General features: G+C 35.1%; 1 protein-coding gene across 2 annotated transcripts; it reads right to left on the bottom strand.

Annotated features, from left to right (window-relative positions):
• Positions 1–6,163: 6,163 nt before the first annotated feature.
• On the bottom strand, positions 6,164–23,086 carry LOC111535696 (eukaryotic translation initiation factor 1A, Y-chromosomal-like). 2 transcript variants are annotated; one of them, XM_023201909.1, is made up of 7 exons: positions 22,907–23,086; positions 19,271–19,354; positions 16,272–16,375; positions 14,534–14,584; positions 10,676–10,757; positions 9,192–9,283; positions 6,164–6,447 (listed from the first exon to the last, which is right to left on the bottom strand). In XM_023201909.1, exons 1-7 carry the CDS (start codon positions 22,920–22,922, stop codon positions 6,442–6,444), a joined length of 435 nt encoding a protein of 144 aa, XP_023057677.1. In that variant the 5' UTR covers positions 22,923–23,086; the 3' UTR covers positions 6,164–6,441. The 2 variants fall into 2 exon arrangements, with proteins under 2 accessions (XP_023057677.1, XP_023057678.1); XM_023201910.1 differs by lacking the exons at positions 6,164–6,447; positions 9,192–9,283; positions 10,676–10,757 and adding an exon at positions 13,521–14,260.
• Positions 23,087–23,412: the final 326 nt, after the last annotated feature.

Genomic DNA, 23,412 nt, shown 5'->3' with positions numbered 1-23,412 from the left:
AGTTTTTTGTCCCTCAGGGTGGTGAAATCTTTGTTCATTTTGCTTGTTACTAGTTCGAGGTTTGACAGAAATTTTTTACACACCTCTAGGAAGAGAAGAAGAAAAAGTACAAAAATATTCACCATAGTCTAAAGAATTTTTTTTTTTTTTCCCTGAAGCGCACTTCTTCAATGATTGGCCAGTTGTTTACAATTCTTTATCAATATTTACTTTCCCTGCTTAAAATTGAACATTTTAACTAAAGGTTATAGAACGTACTGGGACTTTTTGAGTATGTATCCTTCCCTGAAAATGAAGATGGCTTTTTAGAAACTTCATTATATGTACAGCTATTCAAATTCTTCAGCCTCCAAACTAACTTTCTCGCTAGTTTGTTCTCTTAGAATTTGAACATTTTTATTGCTTGCTCTAACTGTAGTACTTAATACAAAAGAAATTATTTGTTCATTTTTCACTTTTTTCAAAGAATGCTTTTTATATTTTACTTTTAGACAATTTAATACTGATGTATACAAATGTCATTTATTTTGTATGTTGATTTTGTGTTCTGGAACCTCACCGAGTCCATTTACTAGTGTTTATAGTTTTGTTTTGTGGGTATTTCGTGGAGATGGGACAGGGGGATAGAGTCTTTAAGCTTTTCTTCATGTAAGAACATGCTATTTGCATCCAGAGATAATTTTACTTCTTCCCCTTTGGAATACATAAAAGACATGCCAACCTTCCATTTGCATGCATTTCTTTCTTCCTAATATCTGTGGCTAAAAATTGCAACAAAACATTAAATACAAGTGATAAAAATATACGGCATCACTGTCTTTATTGGATCTTGCAGAAAACTCTTTTTGCAAGTGTTAGGTATTGGATTTTAAGTAGGCTTTCTTAGGTTTCTTCAATATGTAATTGGCTTGGATTTTTATGCAAAGAGACAATTTTACCACCCTTATTTCAATTTGAATTAAATTTGTGTTGTTGCTCTGCTTTGGACTTCTAATTCTATACTGAACTGGAGAGTTGAGTGAGGGCATTCTTGTCTTATTTTAGTTTTTAGAGAAAATGTATTCAGCTTTTCTACATACGTGATATTAGCTATATGTTTGTTATATATGGCCTTTACTATGTTGAAGTATATTCACTCAATGCCAAAGTGTTTTTATGTATCATAAAGTGATGTTGAATTTTATCAAATGTTTTCCTGCATCTATTGAAATAATGTCATTTTTGTTCTTTATTCTCTCAATGTGATGTGTCTATGTTGATTTGTATATGTTGAAAATCCTTTCATTCATCAGATAAATTATTCTTGTTCACAGGTTATAATCTTGAAAATGTATTATTAGATTCACTTTGCTAGTATTTTGTTGAGAATCTGTGGATCTCTGTTAATCAGGAATATAGGCCTGTAGTTGTTTCTTAAATCTTTTTGTAATTTTGGTATCTGGGCAATGTTGGCCTCATGGAATTAGGAAGAAGCCACACCTCTTTAATTTTGTTTGAGTAGGTTGAGTAAAATTAATGTTAGGTCTGTGTTTAAAGTTTAGTAGAATTCAGCAATGAAGCCATCTGGGTCTGGATTTTTTGAAATATTTTATTACTGAATTAGTTTTATTATTAGTCTATTGAGGTTACCTATTTTTCCTGATTTTGTTTTACATGTCCAGGAATTTATCAATGTCATTTAAAATTTTCCAGTTTGATAGTGTTGCTCATAACAGTCTCTAATAATTTTCTGTAGTTCTAATCATTGTGATAGTTTTGTTTCTGATTTTGTTTCTTCCTATCTCCTTTATTTATTATTAAATGTTAACTTTCAGATATAAAAGTCCAGGTGCAGATTTGTTACATAAGAATATCATGGAGTGCTGTTCTGTGAGTACAAATCCCATCATCCCAGGTGGGTAGCATAGTTCCCAGTAAGTAGTTTTCAATCCCTTCCCCAACCTGTCATTTCTAGTCATCTAGTTTTTATTGTGCTCCATTTATGCGAATGTGTGCGAATGCTTAACTTCCACTTGTGAGAAAATGTGGCATTTGGTTTTCTGTTTCCACATTAATTTGATTAGGATTATGACTTCTAGTTGCATCCATATTGTTGCAAAGAATATGATTTCATTGTTTTTATGGCTGCATAGTTCTCCACAGCATACATACAGCATATTTTCTTTATCCTGTTTACCACTGATGGCCACCAAGGTTGAGTCAATGTTTTTGCTATTGTGAATAGCAGTGATTGCGTATGAGTGCATTTGTCTTTCTGGTAGAGTAATTTATTTGCTATTGAGTATACACCTAGTAATGGGCTTGCTGGATTGAATGGTAGCTCAGTTTTAAGTTCTTTTGGAAATTTCCAAACTGCTCTCCACAGTGGTTGGACTAATTTATATTATCACCAATAGGGTATAAGTGTTTCCTTTTTCTCCATAGCCTTGCCAGCCTCTGTTGGTTTTGCCTTATTGATAACGGCCATTCAGACTGGTGTCAGGTGATATCTCATTGTGGTTTTGATTTGCATTTCTGTGATGATTAGTGATGCTGAACAGCTTTTTATGTATTTGTTAGCCACCTGTACATCTTATAAAAAGTATTAATGACCTTTGACCATTTTTTTTTTTTTTTTAAATGAGGCTTTCCCTTGTTGATTCATTTCACTTTACTGCACGCTCTGGATGCTAAGCCTTTGTTGGAAGTATAGTTTGTAAATATTTTCAACCATTCTGTAGGTTGTTTGCTCTGTTGACAATTTCTTTTGCCATGCGTAAGTCTTTTAGTTTAGTTTCACTTGCCTGTATTTGTTTTGTTGTTGCAATTGCTAAATATAACTTACCCCAAAATTATCTGCCAAAATTGATATCAAGGAGAGTATTCCTAGCTTGTCATTCAGAATTTAACTTTTAATTTTGCAGGGTAGTATACACAAGGTGCACACATTAGTGGGTTGACATATCTTGACACAGCCATAAAATGCATAACAGCAAATGGCAGATCCATCACCTCAAGCATTTAGCCTCTGTGCTAAAATTTTTCTATTTATTTTAAAATGTGTCATTAATTTTGACTAGTTTTTAGTTATTTGTTAAAAATACAATTATTTTCAGCTATACTCATTCAATTATGGTAGCATATACTAGATAATATTCACTAATTCCAAATAGTGTTGGTATCCATTAATCATCCCCCTTTTCTCACACGCTTACTTCCCCACCGTTCTATGCTCTATTTACATGAGATCAATTGTTTCAACTTACAAGTCCAACACAGGAAGTTTTTCTGTATGTACCCAACCATTTCCCTTAACACAATAAAATCTAGTTCCATGTCGGTTGTTAGAAATTACAGGATCTAATTATTTTTATAGCTAAATAGAAATCTGTTCTGCATCTGTAGCACATTTCTTTATCAATTCTTCTGTTGATGGCCACTGAAGCAGTTTCAAAATCTTTGCTATTATGAATAGTGGGGCCTCACAACACTGACCAGTTGCCCTAGCCTACTGTGGCTGACCTAGTGTCCAAGATGCAAGACAAAGTCTTTTCTACTTTAAATTCTCTCCTTAACTGGAAATAAGGGGTATCTTTAGAGCCATGAGCTGCGTTGCCTGGGGTTCAGGGAGGGATGGTCAAAGCACTCCCTCAGCCAACCCAGTTGTTATCTCATGTGATCCCCAAGTTCACGGGTTTTCAGCCTAGCCCAGCATTAGGACTTGTCTTGGATTTGTAGTTTTTGTGGTCTAGGTTACCTTTTAGGATTATGTAGGTCACCAGAGCATTCTGGCTTCTGGTTGGCCAGAACTTGGTTAGGGCTGGTCTAAATGTTCCCTTCATAAACAGGCATCAACTGAGTTAAGCAGTTTTGCTTTCCAATGTGGCAAGACAGCACTGAGTTAAATGCAAAGTCTCACAATCACTGTGTTCTTCCTTTCACTAGCAGAAATCATCTTGCCATGCCAGATGGCCACAGTTGGGGGTTGGGATAGGGGTGGTGTCCGTAATTCAAGACTGTCTTTCTTGCTCTCTTTAGTTCCATTTCTAGCAGTATTAATTTAAAAGTAGGTACTGTGAGAACTCACCAGATTTTTCATTTCATTCTTGAGATGGTTATTAAATTTGGTGTTCCTGTGGTGGCAAAAATAAGTGGAACCTTCCATTCAGCAATCTTGCTCCACAATAGGAGAAATACTCTCTTCCAGAATTTTTAGTGTGGTGTTACATCTAAATCTTTAATCCATCTTTTTTTTTTCCAGTCAGCTTTCCCATACTGAAGACTTAATTGTTGTATATGGTGAAAGACAGAAGTCCAGCTTTAATATTCTGCATACAACTAGCCAGTTATTCCAGCGTCATTCATTGAATGAGAAGTCCTTTCCCCATTTGTTGTCCTTATCAAACATCGTACGATTGGGCATGACTTTACTTTTGAGTTTTCTAATTTATTATATTGGTCTATGTGTCTGTTTCTGTGCAAGTACCAAGCTGTCCTAGTTACTGTGCTTTTGCAGTAGTGTTTGAAGTCAGACAGTATGAAGCCTGAAGTTTTGTTCCTTTGCTTTGGATTTCTTGGCTATTTGGGTACTTTTTTGTTTCTACATGAATTTTTTATTTTTATTTTTTTCTCCTAGTTCTTTGAAGAATGAATGGTAGTTTGATCTAAAAATTGCTTTCAGCAGTATAGCCATTTTTTACAATATTGATTTTTCCAGTTCAATAGCATGAAACATTTACATTATCTCTGATTTCTTCTGACAGTGTTTTGTCTCCTTTTAGGAATCTTCCACCTCTCTGGTTAGCTGTATTCCTATTTCATTTTATTTGTGGTTAACTGGTATTATTGCATACACTGTGAGCTTTTATTTCTTATTCTTAGATTTAACAATGTGCCAACATTTTGGCCTTAGATTTTGAATCCAAAGTTTTCACATTAAAGAAATAAAATGGCAAGATTTTAAGAAGCCATAGGAAATTTCTCCCTCTCTCATATATATTTGTTACTAAAACCATGTGATGACAGATTCCGTTTGTATTTTCATTACTGAAAAATTTTCAGCAGAACAAATATGTTTCACAAATTAACTGAAGACTCTCCTATTAAAATTATGTAAGATTTAACAGTACCCAGTGAACTCTTAACAAGTCCGGCCTTTATATTCACCTTAGAACTTTAAGAAAATTTTAAAATGGAAGATTATTATATAAATTCTTAATAGTATCTATACAAAAAAAATCAGTGTGTACAATGAAATGCAGTAACAACATAAAGCTAGGCCAAAAATATACTGAACTTTTCTTTTTTTTTGTTTTAAGACAGAGTCCCACTCTTGCCCAGGCAGGAGTGCAGTGGTGAGATCTTGGATCATTGCAACCTCTACCTCCCCGGGTTTAAGCGATTCTCCTGCCTTAGGCTCCTGAGTAGCTAGGAATACAGGCACACACTACCATGCCCCACTAGTTTCTGTATTTTTAGTAGAGACAAAGTTTTGCCATGTTGGTCAAGCTGATCTTGAATGTCTGACCTCACGTGATCTGCCCACGTTGGCATCCCACAGTGTTGGGATTACACGTGTGAACTACTGAACCTAGGTTGAAACTATCTTTTCATTCAGTATGATTGCCTCCTCCTATGGCAGTTTAGATACAGTATGAGAATGGTTCAGTTTAGAGAATTTATTATGAAATTAGTTTTTCATTTATACATTGTAATTCACTTGTTCATGAAAGGCAAAACAGTGGGTTACAATGAATAACTTTTCAAAATAAAATGGCATCCCAGTATTTCCAATGTTAAGATAATTGGTTGCCACCTATTGTTCAATTTCTGCAATTCTTAATCTTACACATTCTAAATTACTACTCAAAACTGCCACACTTCAAAAACTGTGTGTTGGACATATTTTTTTCTTAATAACTGGTGCACAAAGGACAAAAACAATTTATAAAGTATCAATGTTACTATAAAAATACATATGGTTAGATATATATGAAAAAGTCAATTTTTTTCTGATTCTAAATGGAGATTTCTATATTCAAATTTTATCAGAAACCTTACAAGAATATGTAAGTAACTGAAACATAAAGACTATAAACAGATTAGCTGGAAGTAGGGCTTATTAGAACCCAGCATGATCATAAGGCAGAAATGTATTCAAAATATCCCACTACTTGAAGTTATTAGAGTAGGAAAGGCATTCGTTTATTTCTTTTAATGGCAACTATTATGGTATTTTATTCCTAAGTTCCATTACATCGAAACAATAAAGTATTAACATTTAACAAGAAATTCAGGGTCATGAGCTTCCAAAGAAATAAATACTTTAAAATATTGAAAATAAATCAGTTTGCTTTCAGAAACGACACACTAAACGAATTTCTCTTCTTAACTGATGATGGCCAAATACCAAATGTAGAACAATCCTCAGAAAACTTGTCATGTAAAAACATTCAGTTCAATTTAGATCTGTAATTGAAAAGATCATCATCAGATCTATGGAAAATAACTCTTATTACAACATTCTACTGCATATAAAGACTCCCAATGGTAAACTTGAAGTAAATCGTTTTGAACTGAGTATTCTTTATATTAGATTTTTCTCATTTCCTTGTGTTACCAGTAAATCTTTATACTTTTTCAGAATGTCACTGTATATCATGTATCAGAACATTTTTGAAGTTTTGCATCTTCTTACTACCTTTTTTGGTAGTGATTACAGATCTTATGTTCTGGGGGTGTACACAGACAAAATACATGTAATTCCTTTAAGAATGGAATAAATATGGTCCTAATCAAATTCTGAATCCATTTAATCACAGAAATAAAACTAGAACTACAAATCTTCTACAGTGTTCTCTCGTAATATGCAAAAGAAACTCTTATAAATACTCAAAAGAAACTAAACTTTCTTTAATAGCCACTGTCTTTACATCCCTTTCCCCTGGTATCCTACTGGGCCTAATTCCAAAGGAAATGGCATAAATCTAAGAAGTTTCTCCCCCCAACACCCTGAGAATAATCTTAGCCATGTTTAGATCCTTATTCTAACATCTGTGTACATAGCTTTAGATCCTTATTCTAACATCTGTGTACATAGCTTTGTGTCCCTGTATGCAGTCTGGATACCTTCTCTGAATTTTCCAAAGAGGCCTCCAAAGCCAGCAACTGTGGAAATGTTCAGATTTGCCCTTAATCTACAACACAATATTTATGCTTTTGGATACTACAACATGAAGTAAATGCCAATTCTGTTTAATCCCCAGAAAAATCTCTGGCTCAAGGTCCCCAAAGGGAGATACACAAGAAAATATTAGAATGTGAAAAGAAAATATTTTGGGTCCCCAACATTACTAAGAAAAAAGGTGGAAAGTGCTTAAGGCAACCCAGCCTCCCATTCTATTCAAAGTTATCCTTTTGCTCATTGAGTTAGATGCATATCTGACTGCCTCCTTTAGAAAGGCTAAGAAAATGCACCCCCTTTCCAAACTGAACCAACAGTACTTCTCACACATACTGACTGATGTCTCATGTCTCCTGTAAGATGCACAAAAGCAAGCTGTGCCGCAAACACCTTGGGTAGATGTCCTCAGGGCTTCCTGAAGCTGTGTCATGGGTGCGTCCTCAACACTGGCAAAATCAACTTTCTAAATTAACTGAGACCTGTCTCAGATTTCCTGGGATCACAAGAACAATGGATTTTTCATCCCTTTTCATTTTCTCCTTTTGGTTATATTTTAAAATTTATATTAGAGTAGTGTTAAGACTCAGAAACAACTCCAAAGAAAAAAAAATAAAAATTTTATAGAGTACTTTATGTTGTAAAAATTTAAATGCGTATATACAATACAATTATCGACTCAGTTTTTCTTTAACTCAAAGTGTAAGTAGTAGTTTGGAAATGTGCCAAAATATATGGTGTAATATCAGATGAATAACGTATGGGTGAGATAGATGAGAAAAACTGTAAATTGTACAATCTTGTTGGTGAGTATATGAATGTTTACAAATAAATTTAAAAATCCTTCTACTCCTCTGAACAGTTTGAACACAATCTTAATAAACATGTTTGTAAAAGAAAAGCTGTAGAGAACCCTGATGTAGTACAGTGGTATTCAATGTAGTGTGTGACCATCAGTAGTGCCTGTTTTAGACTTTCCAAAGTTTAACTTTTGTAATTTTTTTTTTTTTTTGAGGTGGAGTCTCACTCTGTTGCCCAGGCTGGAGTGCAGTGGTACAATCTTGGCTCACTGCAACCTCTATCTCCTGGGTTCAAGCGATTATTCTGTCTCAGTCTCCTGAGTAGTGGGGATTACAGGCATGCACTACTTTGCCTGGCTAATTTTTGTATTTTTAGTAGAGATGGGGTTTCACCATGTTGATCAGGCTGTTCTTGAACACCTTACCTTGTGATCTGCTCACATCTCCCAAAGTGCTGGGATTACAGGTGTGAACTACTGTGCCCTGCCAGAGTTTGTAATTTTTAAAAGCTCCAGTAATAGCACAAGTGACATCAAGAACGACTGCTTTAGATATTCTATAATTTCTTCTTAGTATCTAATTAATCAAAACTTTTGGGTGTGGGATATACAGGTGGTTTCTAAACAACATTTTTATTATAGGGATACTGACAAAAAAGCCTAAGCCCAAATGAATTGTAAGCTATACCAACCAAATCCATATCCAATACATACACACTCTCTCTCTCTCTTTCTCTCTCTCTCTCTCTCGGAGAGAGGGAAAAAAAAAATCAAGGTGAATTTAATTTCAATATAGTTAACTGAAAAAGAGAGTTGAAGCATTTATTGCTTTGCAAACTGTGATATTTTGTTACTAGGAAAAACAATCACTTCCACAAAACAAGCACAAGCTAACTCCAAAACAACAGTCTGGCCAGTACAAATTGATGCTCAACCATGTAATTCTATTACATGTCCTAGCAACAGGCCTTCCATTTCAACAAGGCTTTCAAATATGTCATAATTTCAATGCTGTATCAAACTGGTTCAAACAAGATTCTTCTTTTTAACATATTAACCATTTCTCTTAATAGAGGACATGTTTTCAAAACTATTTCTTTAGACACTCTTACTTAACTTTGATTATAATGTGCCTACTGCCAAAGTTAAAATTGATTTTTGCAGTAAAGAATATCCCAAAGGACTGTAAAGTTTATAGATAAAACAAGAAACCTATTAGGTTTATCTACTTACATCATCAATGTCTTCATCGTCATCTCCAATATCATCAAATTGGATTTCATCATCATCTCCAGGACCAAATGTGTCTGTTTCATTGATTTTAGCTAAAGGTAAAACAACAATGATTATATAATAAATATTTTGCCTGTAATCCCAGCACTTTGGGAGGCGAAGGTGGGCAGATCACTGAAGATTAGGAGTTTGAGACCAGCCTGGCCAACATTGTGAAAACGGGTCTCAAATAAAAATAAAAATAAAAAAACTTAACCAGATGTGGTGGCAAATGCCTGTAGTCTCAGAGGGTGAGGAAGGAAAACGGCTTGAACCCGGGAGGCGGAGAATGCAGTGAGCTGAGATGGCACCAGTGCACTCCTACCTGGGTGACAGAGTGAGACTCTGTCTCAAAAAACAAAGAACGAATGTGCTGTAGTGTGCTGTATTTTTCTTTTTTTTTTAAAGGTATTTTTAATTCTCACTTAGCACATATACAAAAGGTATTTTAAGTTTGGCAAGCAGACTCTGATTACACCAACTCAATAGCCAAATATTTCCAGGTAGCCTTCAAAAAGGATTTGAGCACAGGTTAACAACTTATTCTCAAGATATATAAAATTCTCTTGAAATTACAACAGCTAGTTAACCAATTATTTAAACAGACTTATCAAATCAGTGAGAAATACTTGGTTAAATCACAATCATGCTTATCCCTAAGTAATAATGAAAAAAGGAGGTGCTAGCTGAACTCCCAGTTATTTCAGCACTTCCTGAAATGTCAATAATTTCATCAGGATCTTCATGTTTATATAAAAATCTTGTTTTCATAAAATGCAATGTGATAAATAACGAAAAGAGCTGCCAGGTAAAATATATAGGCTTTAAAATAGTGCATATTCTTTTTGACGGTGTCATGAGGGACTTATTGCAATCTTGTCAAGTTTTCTGTAGTAAGTATGCATTGTGTTTGCCTTTAAGAAAAAGAAAACAAAATTGTTTGTTAAAAATAATCTCACAGTTACAACTTTGCTAAGATGAACCGAATACTTTTTATCTATAAGAATCAAACATTAGTATTACATTTGTTGCCTATGCTTAAATGAAAACTGCCAGTCTTGAGAATTGTTTAGAAAAACACCATTAAAAAAGTATTCATTTGACAGATCTTATATACAAATCCAGAGCTTACGACAGATCTTATATACAAACCCAAAGCTTATGAATTCATAAACTCATCACTAAAGGAACTTTCCTAATTCATAATCTCTTTATTAGAGATTTTTACTGTCAAGTTCACAATGTCTTTATTAGAGATTTCCAGTTATTAATACTTTTGCAAAATATTATAAGTTTACTGAAGTATAGGCAAGATTACTTAAAAAACACTTTTAAGTATACACTAAAACAGTATGTAACAAAGCAGTTCTGCGGATATACCTTCATCTAAATACCAACAAACATTAACACCAAATAACAAGGAGAAAAAATCATTTTGATATTACCATGCTCTGGAAGCTCGCCATATGCCTTCAGGCTTCTAGCTTCATCTGCATTGTACTTTAAAATTACATCAGCTTTGTTATCCTTAGAAATAAACAAATAACTTTAAAAACGTCTTTTATCAAAATATCACTTGTTTCACAAATTACCTTTAAATTGAACACATCTAAAAAATTCCCACCTACTGTTTGTTACAAACTTTCCTGCTTTCCTTTGCTTACCCCAATACCCTTTAGAAAAATATTCTTGAGTCTTTAGGAAGTGGCTTATGTTCATTAGTAAAAAATGATTAACAGCTTAGAGAAGACTGTAGAGATTTCATTTTAATAAAAGCACAAAAGGCAAGCACAGTCCTTTTATTTACTATTCCCTTTTAATTAGAAGTCTCTTGGAAAAAAACAAAAGACTTATTCCAACAAATTGTAATATAAAACTTTTTAGGTCAAACACTGCAATTCAAAACTAAAAATGGACTAAAGAATAATTATGTTAAAAAAAGTAATACACTTTTCTAGGCTGGGCGTGGTGGCTCGCGCCTATAATCCTAGCTCTTGGGGAGGCTGAGGCGGGTAGACCACGAGGTCAGGAGATGGAGACCATCCTGGCTAACACAGTGAAACCCCGTCTCTACTAAAAATACAAAATATTAGCTGGGCATGGTGGCAGGCATCTGTAGTCACAGCTACTCAGGAGGCTGAGGCAGGAGAATGGCATGAACCCGGGAGGCTCAGCTTGCAGTGAGTTGAGATCAAGCCACTGCACTCCAGCCTGGGCAACAGTGACACTCCATAAAACAAACAAACAAACAAACAAAACAAAACAGTAATAAACTTTTCTAAGCATCCGTTCTTAGTATCTATCAGAATTGTCTTTGAAACTTGAAAAATAGCTTGATTTTAAAAATAGATACCTACTTCCATAAGAGTGAAAGTAGAACTACCTGGGGTGCAGTACATGAATACATATTTTTAAAAGCTCTTCTGGGTGGGTGTTTCTAATGCAAACACCAAGAACCACTTTCCTAAGATGTTCACACTTCCTCAATTGAAAGTATTTTATCCAACTTGGAGTAAGGAGGGTTCTGATTGCTTAAAATTTACAACCTAAGTAAGATGTAAACTAAAGTGATCTGGCAAAAAGGCAGTATGAAATAGTACACTTTTCAAACCATATGTGCAAACCAGGTTTTGTTAAATTGATGATTAGAGTAAACATAATGTTCATAAAAATAATATTTTAAATACACAGTACAACTTTTTAGTTTGATATATGAAGAAGAAACAAAGTCAATGTGTAATTAAGTCTATCAAAATAAAGGCCTTCCTGCAGTGATTGCAGGTATGGCAGAATAAGCACTTGCTAAAATGTGTTCCTTCATAAAAGAAATGAGAACACTGACATAAATGGTCAAAATCCATACATCAGAAATCTGAAAATTAACCATATGAATGCAATAAACACTAAAGAGCATTTATGCAAGAAATATAGGTGAATCTTACTAAGAAAAAGCAGTGTGGCCTATTTCCATTCCTCATCTCAGTTTAATAAAAACCAACAGCATAGCAGCTACTGAAAAGCACAGAACAAGTCTGAAGTTCCTTGGTAACACCATTCTACAGAGAATTTCGTGGCAGTTCCTGGAAACTCCCATTTTAAGAGCTTTTCTTTAATTCATTTGACTCAGAGCTTATTCACTGTGGTTTACCACACAGGACTTTTGTAGAAAAAACAATCTGTGGCATTTTTTTTTTTTTTTTTTTTTAGATGGAGCCTCGCGCTGTTGCCCAGGCTGAAGTGCAGTGGCACAATCTCCGCTCACTGCAAGCTCCACTTCCAAAGTTCACACCATTCTCCTGCCTCAGCCTCCCAAGTAGCTGGGACTATAGGTGCCTGCCACTGCGCCCAGTTAATTTTTTGTATTTTTAGTAGAGACGGGGTTTCACCTTGTTAGCCAGGATGGTCTAGATCTCCTGACCTCCTGATCCACCCACCTCAGCCTCCCAAAGTGCTGGAATCTGTGGCAATTTTTTAACATGCCTTAAGTGGTAATACTAGCTGGGACAAAAAATTATCAAAAATCTTGGAAAAGCTCTGGAATGAAATATCCGTAGGAAATTTGTAAAGTCTAATATATTTCTGCAAATCTGAAAGGCCAATATGTGCACGCAATAAAGAGAGACATAGGAAAGCCCTAATACTACCCCTGACTGAACTTGAGATCCTGCACAGAAAGAAATGAAGACTAAGGAAGAGGTGTCAGTTGACTGACATTGGCTGAATGTTGAAAGTATTCCTCTAAATGTACAAGATTCCTCCTTAAATGATTAAAATCTTGCTCATTTTAATGAAATCTTAATTCAAACATGAACTGCCCACTAACTAACCAACTATTCAGTGGCCAAAGAATTAGTTCAGAAAAGTCACCAAACAAGCAGTACCAACAACAACCCTGAGAGGCAGGAATCTGATTTCTAGAATTGCTATGTTGTAGTTAAAATGGTCAGTTAAAAAAAAAAAAAAAAAGAGAGATCTAAAAAAGTGACCCAAACACAGGGGAAAAAAAAAAAAACAAAAACAAACAAAAAAAACTCTTCCTGAGGAATTCCAGAAGTTGGACTTGGTTTATCTGAGAGATTATAAACATATTTAAAGACTTAAAAAGAAATCCTGTCTAAAAATATTAAGAAAATTATGAAAATGGTATTTCACTAAACAGAAAGTCAATAAAGACACTGAAGTCATGTAAAAAGTAGAAATTCTCAAGATGAAAAGTAGAGTAACTTCAATACACCACTTATAGTAATGAAAAGAAGAATCAGACAAAAGATCAACAGAAGACTTGAACATTATAAACCAACTACACTTAACAGATGACTACAGAAAACTCCACCTAATATTAAGAGAATAAAAATATAGACATAGCAGTACTTTCTCAATGTGGTTAAACAATGGTGATGAGTTCCATGGATAGAAATCAAAAGTATTTTACAGACCTACAGCATGTAAATAGTTTTAACTTTGGAGATTAAACAGTTACCACACCACTGTCTTTGTTATATACTGCTCACTTTAAATTTACAGCATGTACTTTACAACAGTTTGTACTGTAACTACTTGGTATGCATGTCTTAACTTTACCAAACTATAAAACTTTTAAAGGAGAACCGACTTACTCAACTGTATCAACTAGACTTGTGGTCTCCCAGATGTGGATTTCAAGAACTTTAAATTTCAAAATATTAATATTAAAAATAATATTAGGTAAATGGGTCTCGATTACTAAATTTTGCTTTGCCAAATTAGAACATTAATAAAAATTACCACCTTATACACTATCTTTCTCATTTAAAAAAAGGTTATTAAAATATACATTTAAAAGGTAAACAAACAATTGTGTTCCATGAAGAACATCCTAACTATGTATCTTCTAGTTTGACTTCAGAGCATTGAAAATTCAGCCTGCACCAGTACTATTTCTCAGACCGGCATTTGGGAACTACAATGTCTGAAATACCTCGCGGAATGCCTGAAACACCATTGGCCTTTAAATGGATGAGGACAGAATGTTCTATAGCACTTGCCCAAGCCTGCAAGAAAATATTTACTGCACATTAGCAATGAAAACAAAGAATTAAAAAATTTATGTCTTTCCACAAAAATACATATACCTTTAACTATCTGTGAGAATTATTTCAAATTTGAAAAATACTATAGTCTTAAACACAGCTGGCCCTAAATAAATGATGGCAGGCAGAAATCATCCTGGGCTGCAAAGGGTCAAAGATACTAGTATATAGTACCTTCCAAACATTAACTGCTTAAATACAAAGTCACAACACAAATTTAAATGTTATTTTTACCTGATAGTCTCGTAGACCAACCAATATAATGTCTGAAGTATTTATCCAAACCTGTAAGAAATTTACTGCAGATTATTTTAAAAATAAAAACTTTTATTAAATTTTTAATTTAATAAAAATTAAAAGAAAAAATGTTTAGTGAATCTTACCACAGAACAGTTATACTATTCACCTAGTGTGAAAAAATAATAAATTAATTAGATGCCAGGAGAGGTGTCTCATGCCTATACCAGCACTCTGGAAGGCTAAGCCAGGAGGATCACCTGAGTGCAGGAGCTTGAGACCAATCTAGGCAATGTAGAGAGGCCTAGACAACACAGTGAGACCTTACCTCAAAAATTAAAAATAAATTAGAAAAAAAAAACTGTAATATGTATCTGTAGTATAGTTGTATGCAGTACATAGTTAAGGTATGGCATGAAAAAACTACAGTACCCAGTTGAGTTTATTAAAATTTTCTTATTTAGAAAGTTAAAAAAAATAACAATTTTATCTCAATTACTCAAGAGTTTAAAATGTCAGATGATCCTTTGTCTCAGAAATTGAGAGACATGTAATTGTCCAAAATACAGAAGATGTGTCTACATAAAATGACTAAAAAGTGCCCAATCTACATAAATACATTGCCTGTTCTTGTCTTAATGTTTGTGTTCCTCAAAAGATTTATGGTGAAATTTAAATCCCTAAGGTGATAGTACTAGGAGGTTGGACCTTTGCGAGGTGATTACACGATGAGGGCTAATCACTCATGAAAAGGAATTTTTGCTCTTAAAAAAGAGGCCCAAAGCAGCTTGTTCATCACTTCTACCATGTGTGGACTAAGCCAGAAGGCACCACATAATAATCAGGAAATGGGTCCTCACCAAATATTAAATACATTTCTCTTTCTCCAAAACTATGAGAAATAAAATTCCTATTTTTTATAATCTACCCAGTCAATAAGCAGCCCAAATGGACTAAGAGAACCTCTAAAAGTGTCACTAATTTGGAAAAGAAAGAATGTTAACATACCAAATATATATATATATATATATATATATTTTATTGCTTTCTGAGATAAGAGATTTGCTCTATCACCCAGGCTGGACTGCATTAGCACAATTTTTAGCTTATGGGAACCTTGAACTCCTGGGCTGGGCTCAAGCAATCATCCTGCCTTAGCCCCTTGAGTAGCTGGGACTACAAGTGTATGCTATCTATTATTTCCACAGAGCTCAGCCAAAAAAAGTTATTATTATTTTAATTAAAAATCTGAGTAGTAGAGACTTTTAATCAGTGTAAGTTATAAAATTACCTGATGTGGTATTATAACAAATAGAGTGTCTAACATATTCCATATTCCAATTTTCATAGTACCACCTAAAACTATTTCCCCCAATCCAAAACCTAATGAAGGGATATGCAGCGATTCATCTCTTTTAATCTAAAGTAAAAAGGAAGATTTTTCATTCTTTCACTCAATTTCTTTAATTGAGTCAAGACTATTTGTGTTATATGTTAGATTTGTCTGGTTTCTTCAATACTAAAGTAGACATTTCTGGTAGGAATACAATAGAAGTTAAACAAAGAAATTATTCTTTAAAAGTAAATCGAAAAGTTATCAAAGACTTTTTCTTTATTCACATTGTTACATAAATTATTTTGGGAATTCACAAAAATAAATTGCTTGGACCATGTATTTAAAGCAGAGACATTTTTTTACAGCAAATTTTTATGGAAAAGAAACCTACACACCTACCTTTTTTCTCAATTTCCCTCTGATATGGCATAACCTCTTTACACCATCAAAACACAGTGCTTCCAATCGTCCATTTCCCAACATTTTGATTACCTGAGCATACTCTGAGGACAGGAGATTAAAAAAAGGTTGAGATCCTGTTCAACATCTGTTAAAATGTAAAGACTAAAATTTAGCTATTGGGCCAGGCATGGTGGCTCATGCCCGAAATCCCAGCAACTTGGGAGGCCAAGGCAGGTAAATAACCCAAGGTCAGGAATTCAAGACCAGCCTGGCCAGCATGATGAAACCTTGTCTCTACTAAAGATAGAAAAATTAGCTGGGTGTGGTGCCAGATGTCTGTAAAATCCCAGCTACCCAGAAGGCTGAGGCAGGAGAATGGCTTGAACTCAGGAGGCAGAGGTTGCAGGCAGCTGAGATAACACCACTGCACACCAGCCTGGGTGTCAAGATCAAAACTCAACAACAACAAAATAAATTTACCTGCTAATAACAGCTTCATTTACTGCTAAATTGGATCAAACTACATACAAAGAAAAACAGCATAAAACAAACAGCAAAAAGCCTGAGTAATTTATTCAGACAGTAGTATTTCAAAATGACACATATTCTAACTTTAGGGAAACCAGAGAATTCTTCATATGTCAACTTCTACAACTCTCTCAGCTATGCTCATATACTTTAACGTCTTTATATTTAGAGTAAATAAAACACGAAGTCAAGTAACTTGTTCAGGGTTACAAATGCCATTTCCAATGCAAGCTATTTTTGCTACTAGAGGCATTTTAATTACCTACTCATTTTGAGTAAGTCAACTGTTGTTGTCATGACTGCACACTCTACTTTTGAACATCAAAGAGGGACATTTCAAAATATACACTATAATGCTTCATCAACCTCTCACACATGAGCCCTCTCTCTCTCTTCACTATCCTTAAACTCAGAAATGACAAGAAAAACAATAGCTTAACTATTAAAAATTCGTGTTTACTTTAGAATACCTTGGTGATTACTCTAAAGTTCTTAGAAAATAAGAGTGACAGGCCAGACATGGTTGCTCATGCTTGTAATCCCAGCACTTTGGGAGGCCGAGACAGGTGCAATACCTGAGGTCAGCAGTTCGAGACTAGCCTGGATAACATGGTAAAACTTCGTCTCTACTAAAAATACAAAAATTAGCCAGGTGCACTGGCACACATCTCTAATCCCAGCTACTTGGGAGGCCAAGGCAGGAGAAACGCTTGAGCCCAGGAGATGGATGTTGCACTGAGCCATCATGCCACTGCACTCCAGCCTGGCTGACAAAGTGAGACTCTGCGTTAAAAAAAAAAAAAAAAAAAAAAAGAAAAAAAGAAAGAAAAAGCTACATTGAGGGGTTATACATGTCGCAACTGCGTCCATTTTACAACAATAGAGTGAGCTCAGCTTATCACTAAGCAATTTTGAAACATGGACGAAAACAAAAACAAAATGAGAATGAAATTTAAAAAATTTGTCCTGAAAGTAAAGTCAACATCTATTAGAACTGAAAAAGATGAAGGCTAAATAAGTTTCTTTTGCCAGAAAATATGTTTCATATAATTAAAAGATGTTGACTTTTTAGTGGCTTTTATTTAGAACAAAAGTGACTACCAAAAATTCTATAGAAAAATACCTAGCTTTTCTTATAAATTATTAAACAATAAATGTATTCATGCTGAAAATAATTAAATGTGAAGAAATCTGAATACAGATTATCAATGAGGTTAGCAGTCTCCACGAAAACCTACCTGCGATGGAACTATTACATATCTAAATTGTAAGTTACATTAATCTACATAGTCATATGTGGTTAGTGGTTACCTACTTGTAACAGCATAGCATAGAAGTAGATAACAGTATTACATTGAAGTTAAACATGTTATAGTAATTCTACTGTTAGTAAAGGAAAAGTGCTTGATCTTATGAGATATATGCTGAAGTATTTAGGGGTAAAGTCTGTAAAATCATGTTACTAATTATCTGTGTAAAAATTCAAAATAGTTAGAAAAATGTGTATACATGCAGATATTCAGAGACAGAAATAAAGTAAAACATGTTAAAGGTAAAAATTGGTGAATCTAGGTGAAGAATACATGTAACTTTGTTGTGTACTAATTTCATAAATTTTTCGTAAGCTCATTACTTAAAGAAAAGAAAGAAAAAAAGCAAGTGGCCTGATAAACTTTATTTTTTTTTTGGTATGTTAGTCTGTACTTCCTTTACTAATCCAATGAGTTAGTCAATTATTACGATTGTATGACATTTTATGATTATGCGCTAGCGGCACTGAAGAACTTGGGGTTCAAAAAGGTTTTGAGATTTTATCCTCACAAATAACCATGGTCTGATAGCCTACAACATTACTCATTACCAACATATGGAATACTTCATGATAACAGTCTATGCTTAATTTGCTCTGAACTTTTGGCTTTTTCTTGAGACAGGGTCTTGCTCTGTCACCCACGCTGAATACAGAAGCACCCTCACAGCTCCCTGCAGCTTTGGCCTCCTGGGTTCAAAGTGTCCTCTCCCCTTATCCTCCAGAGAACCTGGGACTCCAGTTGTGTAAAACAATGCCCCATTAATTTTTTTTTTTTTTTTTTGCAGAGACAGGGTTCTGCCCTGTTGCTCAGGCTGGTCTCTCCCAGCTTCAAGCAAGCCAATCACCTTGCTTTCCAAAGGGCTGGGATTGCAGGCAACAGCTAGATTGTGTTCTTCCATACAAAATACTGAATGTATATTTACAAAAATGCTGCAATCAGATCCTCTATCCAGACTTAGTATATCCAAGAAATCATTATTTAATGAACAAGTACAGGAGAAATGTAGATGATGAGAAATGAGGGAAAGAAAAATGGAAACATGGGGACAACTGCTCAGGATAATGATTAAGATTCCTTTAGGAGAAAGACTGAAATTTATATTAACAGCAACAACAAAATATATTAATAAAAGAAGCCTAACTTAAAAAGTCTTACCTTGTCCATCGTCTTTAAACACCAGCTCTCTTTTTTCAGATTCATTCTCATTTTTACCCCTGCGCCTGTTTTTACCTCCTTTACCTAATTAAAGAGTAGATAAAAAATTAACCGTAAAAATCTGCATAATATCATATAAACTAAACTATAAAACAAAATTAGGTTTTTGAAGTTTGTTTTTGAAATCACTTGCAGGAAAATTAAAAATATATCATTGAAACACATAATAAATGTGTTTAAATTTATTTACATTACAACATTAACATTACCTCATTAACAGAACCTCTCGAGGTTCTCCTTAAGTCTTTTACCCAATATGTATCAATACTATCCTTTTTGAACATTTGTTTGGACACCTCTGAAATAAGAATATATCTTATATAAAGCTATACAATGCTTTCCAAATAAAAACAAGACTTCATTCATTTTCTTCTATAGTATATTTTAACTCCACTCAATAATTTGACCTGAATATCTTTTCATTTCAATAGCTGCAGATATGGACCAACATTTTAACAGTTAAAGTATATTTAATACTTTAATTTCTTCCAATGTTTCAATATTATTATATAATGCTGCATTGAATATTATTCTCCAACAAATTTCATAAATGAACAGAACTAGAATTTCTGGGTTAAAACTTACATATACACTTCCTTAGACTTTTGATAACTATTTCAACTGCCGTCATGTTTCACTCTATTTTTCAGTTTTTGCTTATTACTAAACACATGCAGAATATTTCCTTGTGAAATTTTCTATTGAATTATCAAGAAATTGGCGTATTTCTCCATAACATTTTATACCCATTAGAGAATGTAAATCAAAATAGCAGCCGTTTCCAAAAGGAGGGAGAAAGGCAACAAATTACAGTAATATAAAGGAATCGATTGAAGAATCTGAATAAAAACGTTAACACTACAAATAGAATAAAATATGTATACCTGGCCACCGCAAAGCCAGACATCTAAGTTCTTGAATCCACCCACTACCTCTGGAGCAGTCTCACATTGTTCTGTGCCACTATAAAAGAAAACTGGGCTTCCACAACTTCGTGATTTATCCAGATTCGGATGCATTCTTAGGGTATGCCAAAACTAAATTTCTACAAAGGAAAACACATTCTATATTTCAAGCCATTAATCGTGCCTGAATTTAGCTGCGTCAGGACAAAGATCATACCTGCTTTGCTTACTGGGTTTTATAAAAGTTTGGCAGCTTTTCAAATGACTAAACCATGATTACACATTTGCAAAAGAATGGCAACTTTTAAATTGCATACAGCAATCTCAAAGGTGGGAGCATCTTACTCTAGCTCTTCACAAATAGGCCAAAGGATGCCCTTTTCCTGATGTGAGGACGGGTTTCTAAGATTTCTGCAGAAAACCTACCGAATGAGTGCAAAGAAAAAGTGATTCCACATATGGCCCATGTTCATTTACATGTTTACTTGGATAAACCTCACCATGACAATATTGACAGACATTTGGATTTTCAAATGAAAACAAAAACAAAAAAACACAAAAAGCCAAATGAGCAAGTTTTACTTCTATATTAGTAAGTCTCATCTCATAAAACGTAGGGGTCTTCAAAAATATCCTTCAACTAAGTATCCCAGAGGATAACACTGATTTTACACAATAATAAAAACATTCAATTCAGGATGGTGATTAAATCTTAAAAATAAATTTAGGAGAGGTAACAGAGGACTTTAACGAATCTGTGTTGTAATTCCTAGAGGTATGGATTTCCAGGAGTTCACTGTATTACTATACATTTTTTTTTTTTTTTTTTTTTTTTTTTTGAGACGCAGTCTGGCTCAGTCGCCAGGCTGAAGTGCAGTGGCGCAATCTCGGCTCACTGCAAGCTCCACCTCCCAGGTTCACGCCATTCTCCTGCCTCTGGAGTAGCTGGGACTACTAGTAGCCGCCACCATGCGGGGCTAATTTTTTTGTATTTTTAGTAGAGACGGGGTTTCACTATGTTAGCCAGGATGGTATCGAGTTCCTGACCTCCTGATCCACCAGACTCAGCCTCTCAAAGTGCTGGCATTACAGGCATGAGCCACTGCGCCCGGCCACTGCACTTCTTTTATGTGCCTCAGATGATACAAAAATTTGTTTTCGATTTACCAGAATTAACCAAACCCTGATTATTCTCCTTCTACTGTAATACCATGTAACAGAATCCACTTTAAATTATATTTTAAAAGAATGAGGCTAGGCATGAACATATAACAAAGTCGTTTAATAGTTCATCTTGCCTTCTTTCTATGACCAACAAACTCTTTACTGGGAACCTTAGGCCTCACTCAGTTTGAAAGTTCTACCCTAGAAGAATAAAGGAAGTTTTACTATTTAAGGGTAGCGTCAAGTACAGGGATAGTAACATCAACAAAGATGTAATGGACATTTTGCAAAGGAAGATACTGTGATCTTTAGAATCGGTAACTTAGAGAACTGAGAATCTCATCACTAGAAATAAAGGTGAGAACATACTTACTGAAGTTGTTCAGTACCATCTGAGAAAATGTTAGTGAAAATCATAAGCCTTTGCTAACTCTAATTAAACTTTATCCTTGAATAATTTTGCAGTAAAACAAACAAACAAATCTTATTATACAAATAATCCATTAGTGGGTTTTGGGGAGAGCAAAGAGTATTGTCCAGAAAACACAGCACTGTACTGTCACCAAGTACCTCAAGAGTTGTGTATCGTAACAGCTATAAAGAGAAAATGAAACAGATTCCTTGGCGCCAACAAGCAAGTAAAAAGAAGACAAATTGGCGTGGGTCCCAAGAAGGAATAATCTAAGCAGACTTTTTGTGTACTATAAAATATGGTCCTCTCCTGTGGAAAATAATACATTTTGTTTCCACCTACAGTTTTCTTCAAGCAATTACAAGGGCATTAAAAGTGAGAGATTACCTCAGGTCTACATAAAGGAGAATTTCTTTCAGAAACGACCGAGCAAGAGTTCTGCCGAGGTTAGACCTCCTACTTTAGAAGCTGTAAGTAAACTTATTTTCAAGTCTAAGCTTGGTGTAAAAGTTTAAACGCAGAATGAACGGAACGTTGATATCTTTACTCCCACGATATTTATCAGATACGGAAGTTAAAAACTTGCGTAAATATATAATAAATCTTCTGCAAAAGAATGTTACACTCTATAAAGGGATTGGGTAGAGAAAAACGCCAGAGATGAACCTAAACATGCTTCAAGGTTTTCCCACTGTTTAACAAGGAAAGGGGAGTATCCTTAGCAATACTTTTAACTGTCCAGATAGGTAAATAGTTAGGAACTGCTTCCAGGAAAGTAGCAGGGAAGTTTGCAGGTGCCTACTCTGGAAAGCCAGGGAGTCCGGTTAACGTTCCTCAACCGTCCGCTACCTACACGCCTTCCGTCTGGCGTGAAATAGCAGCAAAAGCCCGCTACCTTCCGAAGCAGACCCCACAAAAATGGCGTCTCTCCCACCCAATGCGACCAAATCCGGGATTCCCAACTCTTTTCCCGAACACAGTGCTGGGGACGTGGTGCCCAGTTCCGCCAGAAGAACAGTTACTGCGGCCTGGAACAGACGTCGGGGTTACTGGCAGAGCAAGCTGAGGTATAGTCCCAGATGCTTACAGCAGTACCTTTATTCTTGGGCATAGCGGTGAAGACAGCCTCGTGGGACCTCTTCCGACTCCTTTCTGGCGGTTACTACTATTCTAAGAGTGGCCTGAGTTAAGATGCCTCAGGTTGGGGCGCATAAGGGGCTGGCCACCAAGCTCCCTGATAAACTGTGGACGCACACTCTCTGGCGTCAGCAATAGGCGACGCAGCTCATTGCGATACTTTTCTGCGCCTCTCTTCGGCTGAGGCGTGGCCAAATGACTGACACCTACTAGACCCCATCCGAATACCTACCTGTTAGGAGAAAGTGGAGTCGAGGATGGAACGGAGCCGTGCCCTGGTGTCTGCTGCTTTGCTAAAAAAATGTTTTCCAGTTTCACAAGTTAGTGGATCATTTAACTCTAAACACCTAAATTTTAAGAGAGCCCTTACTCTTACACAATAAGATTGGAAGACTGACTTAGGACAAGACCCTCTATGTTCAAAATGTTTCCTTCTTTCTTTCCTTCCTGCTTCCCTCCCTCTC

Source organism: Piliocolobus tephrosceles, chromosome Y, assembly GCF_002776525.5.
Source record: "Piliocolobus tephrosceles isolate RC106 chromosome Y, ASM277652v3, whole genome shotgun sequence".
Classification (NCBI taxonomy): domain Eukaryota; kingdom Metazoa; phylum Chordata; class Mammalia; order Primates; family Cercopithecidae; genus Piliocolobus; species Piliocolobus tephrosceles.
The sequence above is the reverse complement of the archived record's forward strand: the minus strand, read 5'-3'. Positions and strand labels throughout refer to the sequence as shown.

Bases quoted from the DNA above. Each gene is read 5' to 3' on its own strand.
- LOC111535696 (XM_023201909.1), bottom strand. The intron at 14,585-16,271 runs GTAGGTGTGTAG...AATTTCTTACAG, and splicing joins GAGGGAAATTGAGAAAAAAG to GTTTGGATAAATACTTCAGA. The intron at 9,284-10,675 runs GTAATATCAAAA...TTTTACCTTTAG, and splicing joins TGGCGAGCTTCCAGAGCATG to CTAAAATCAATGAAACAGAC.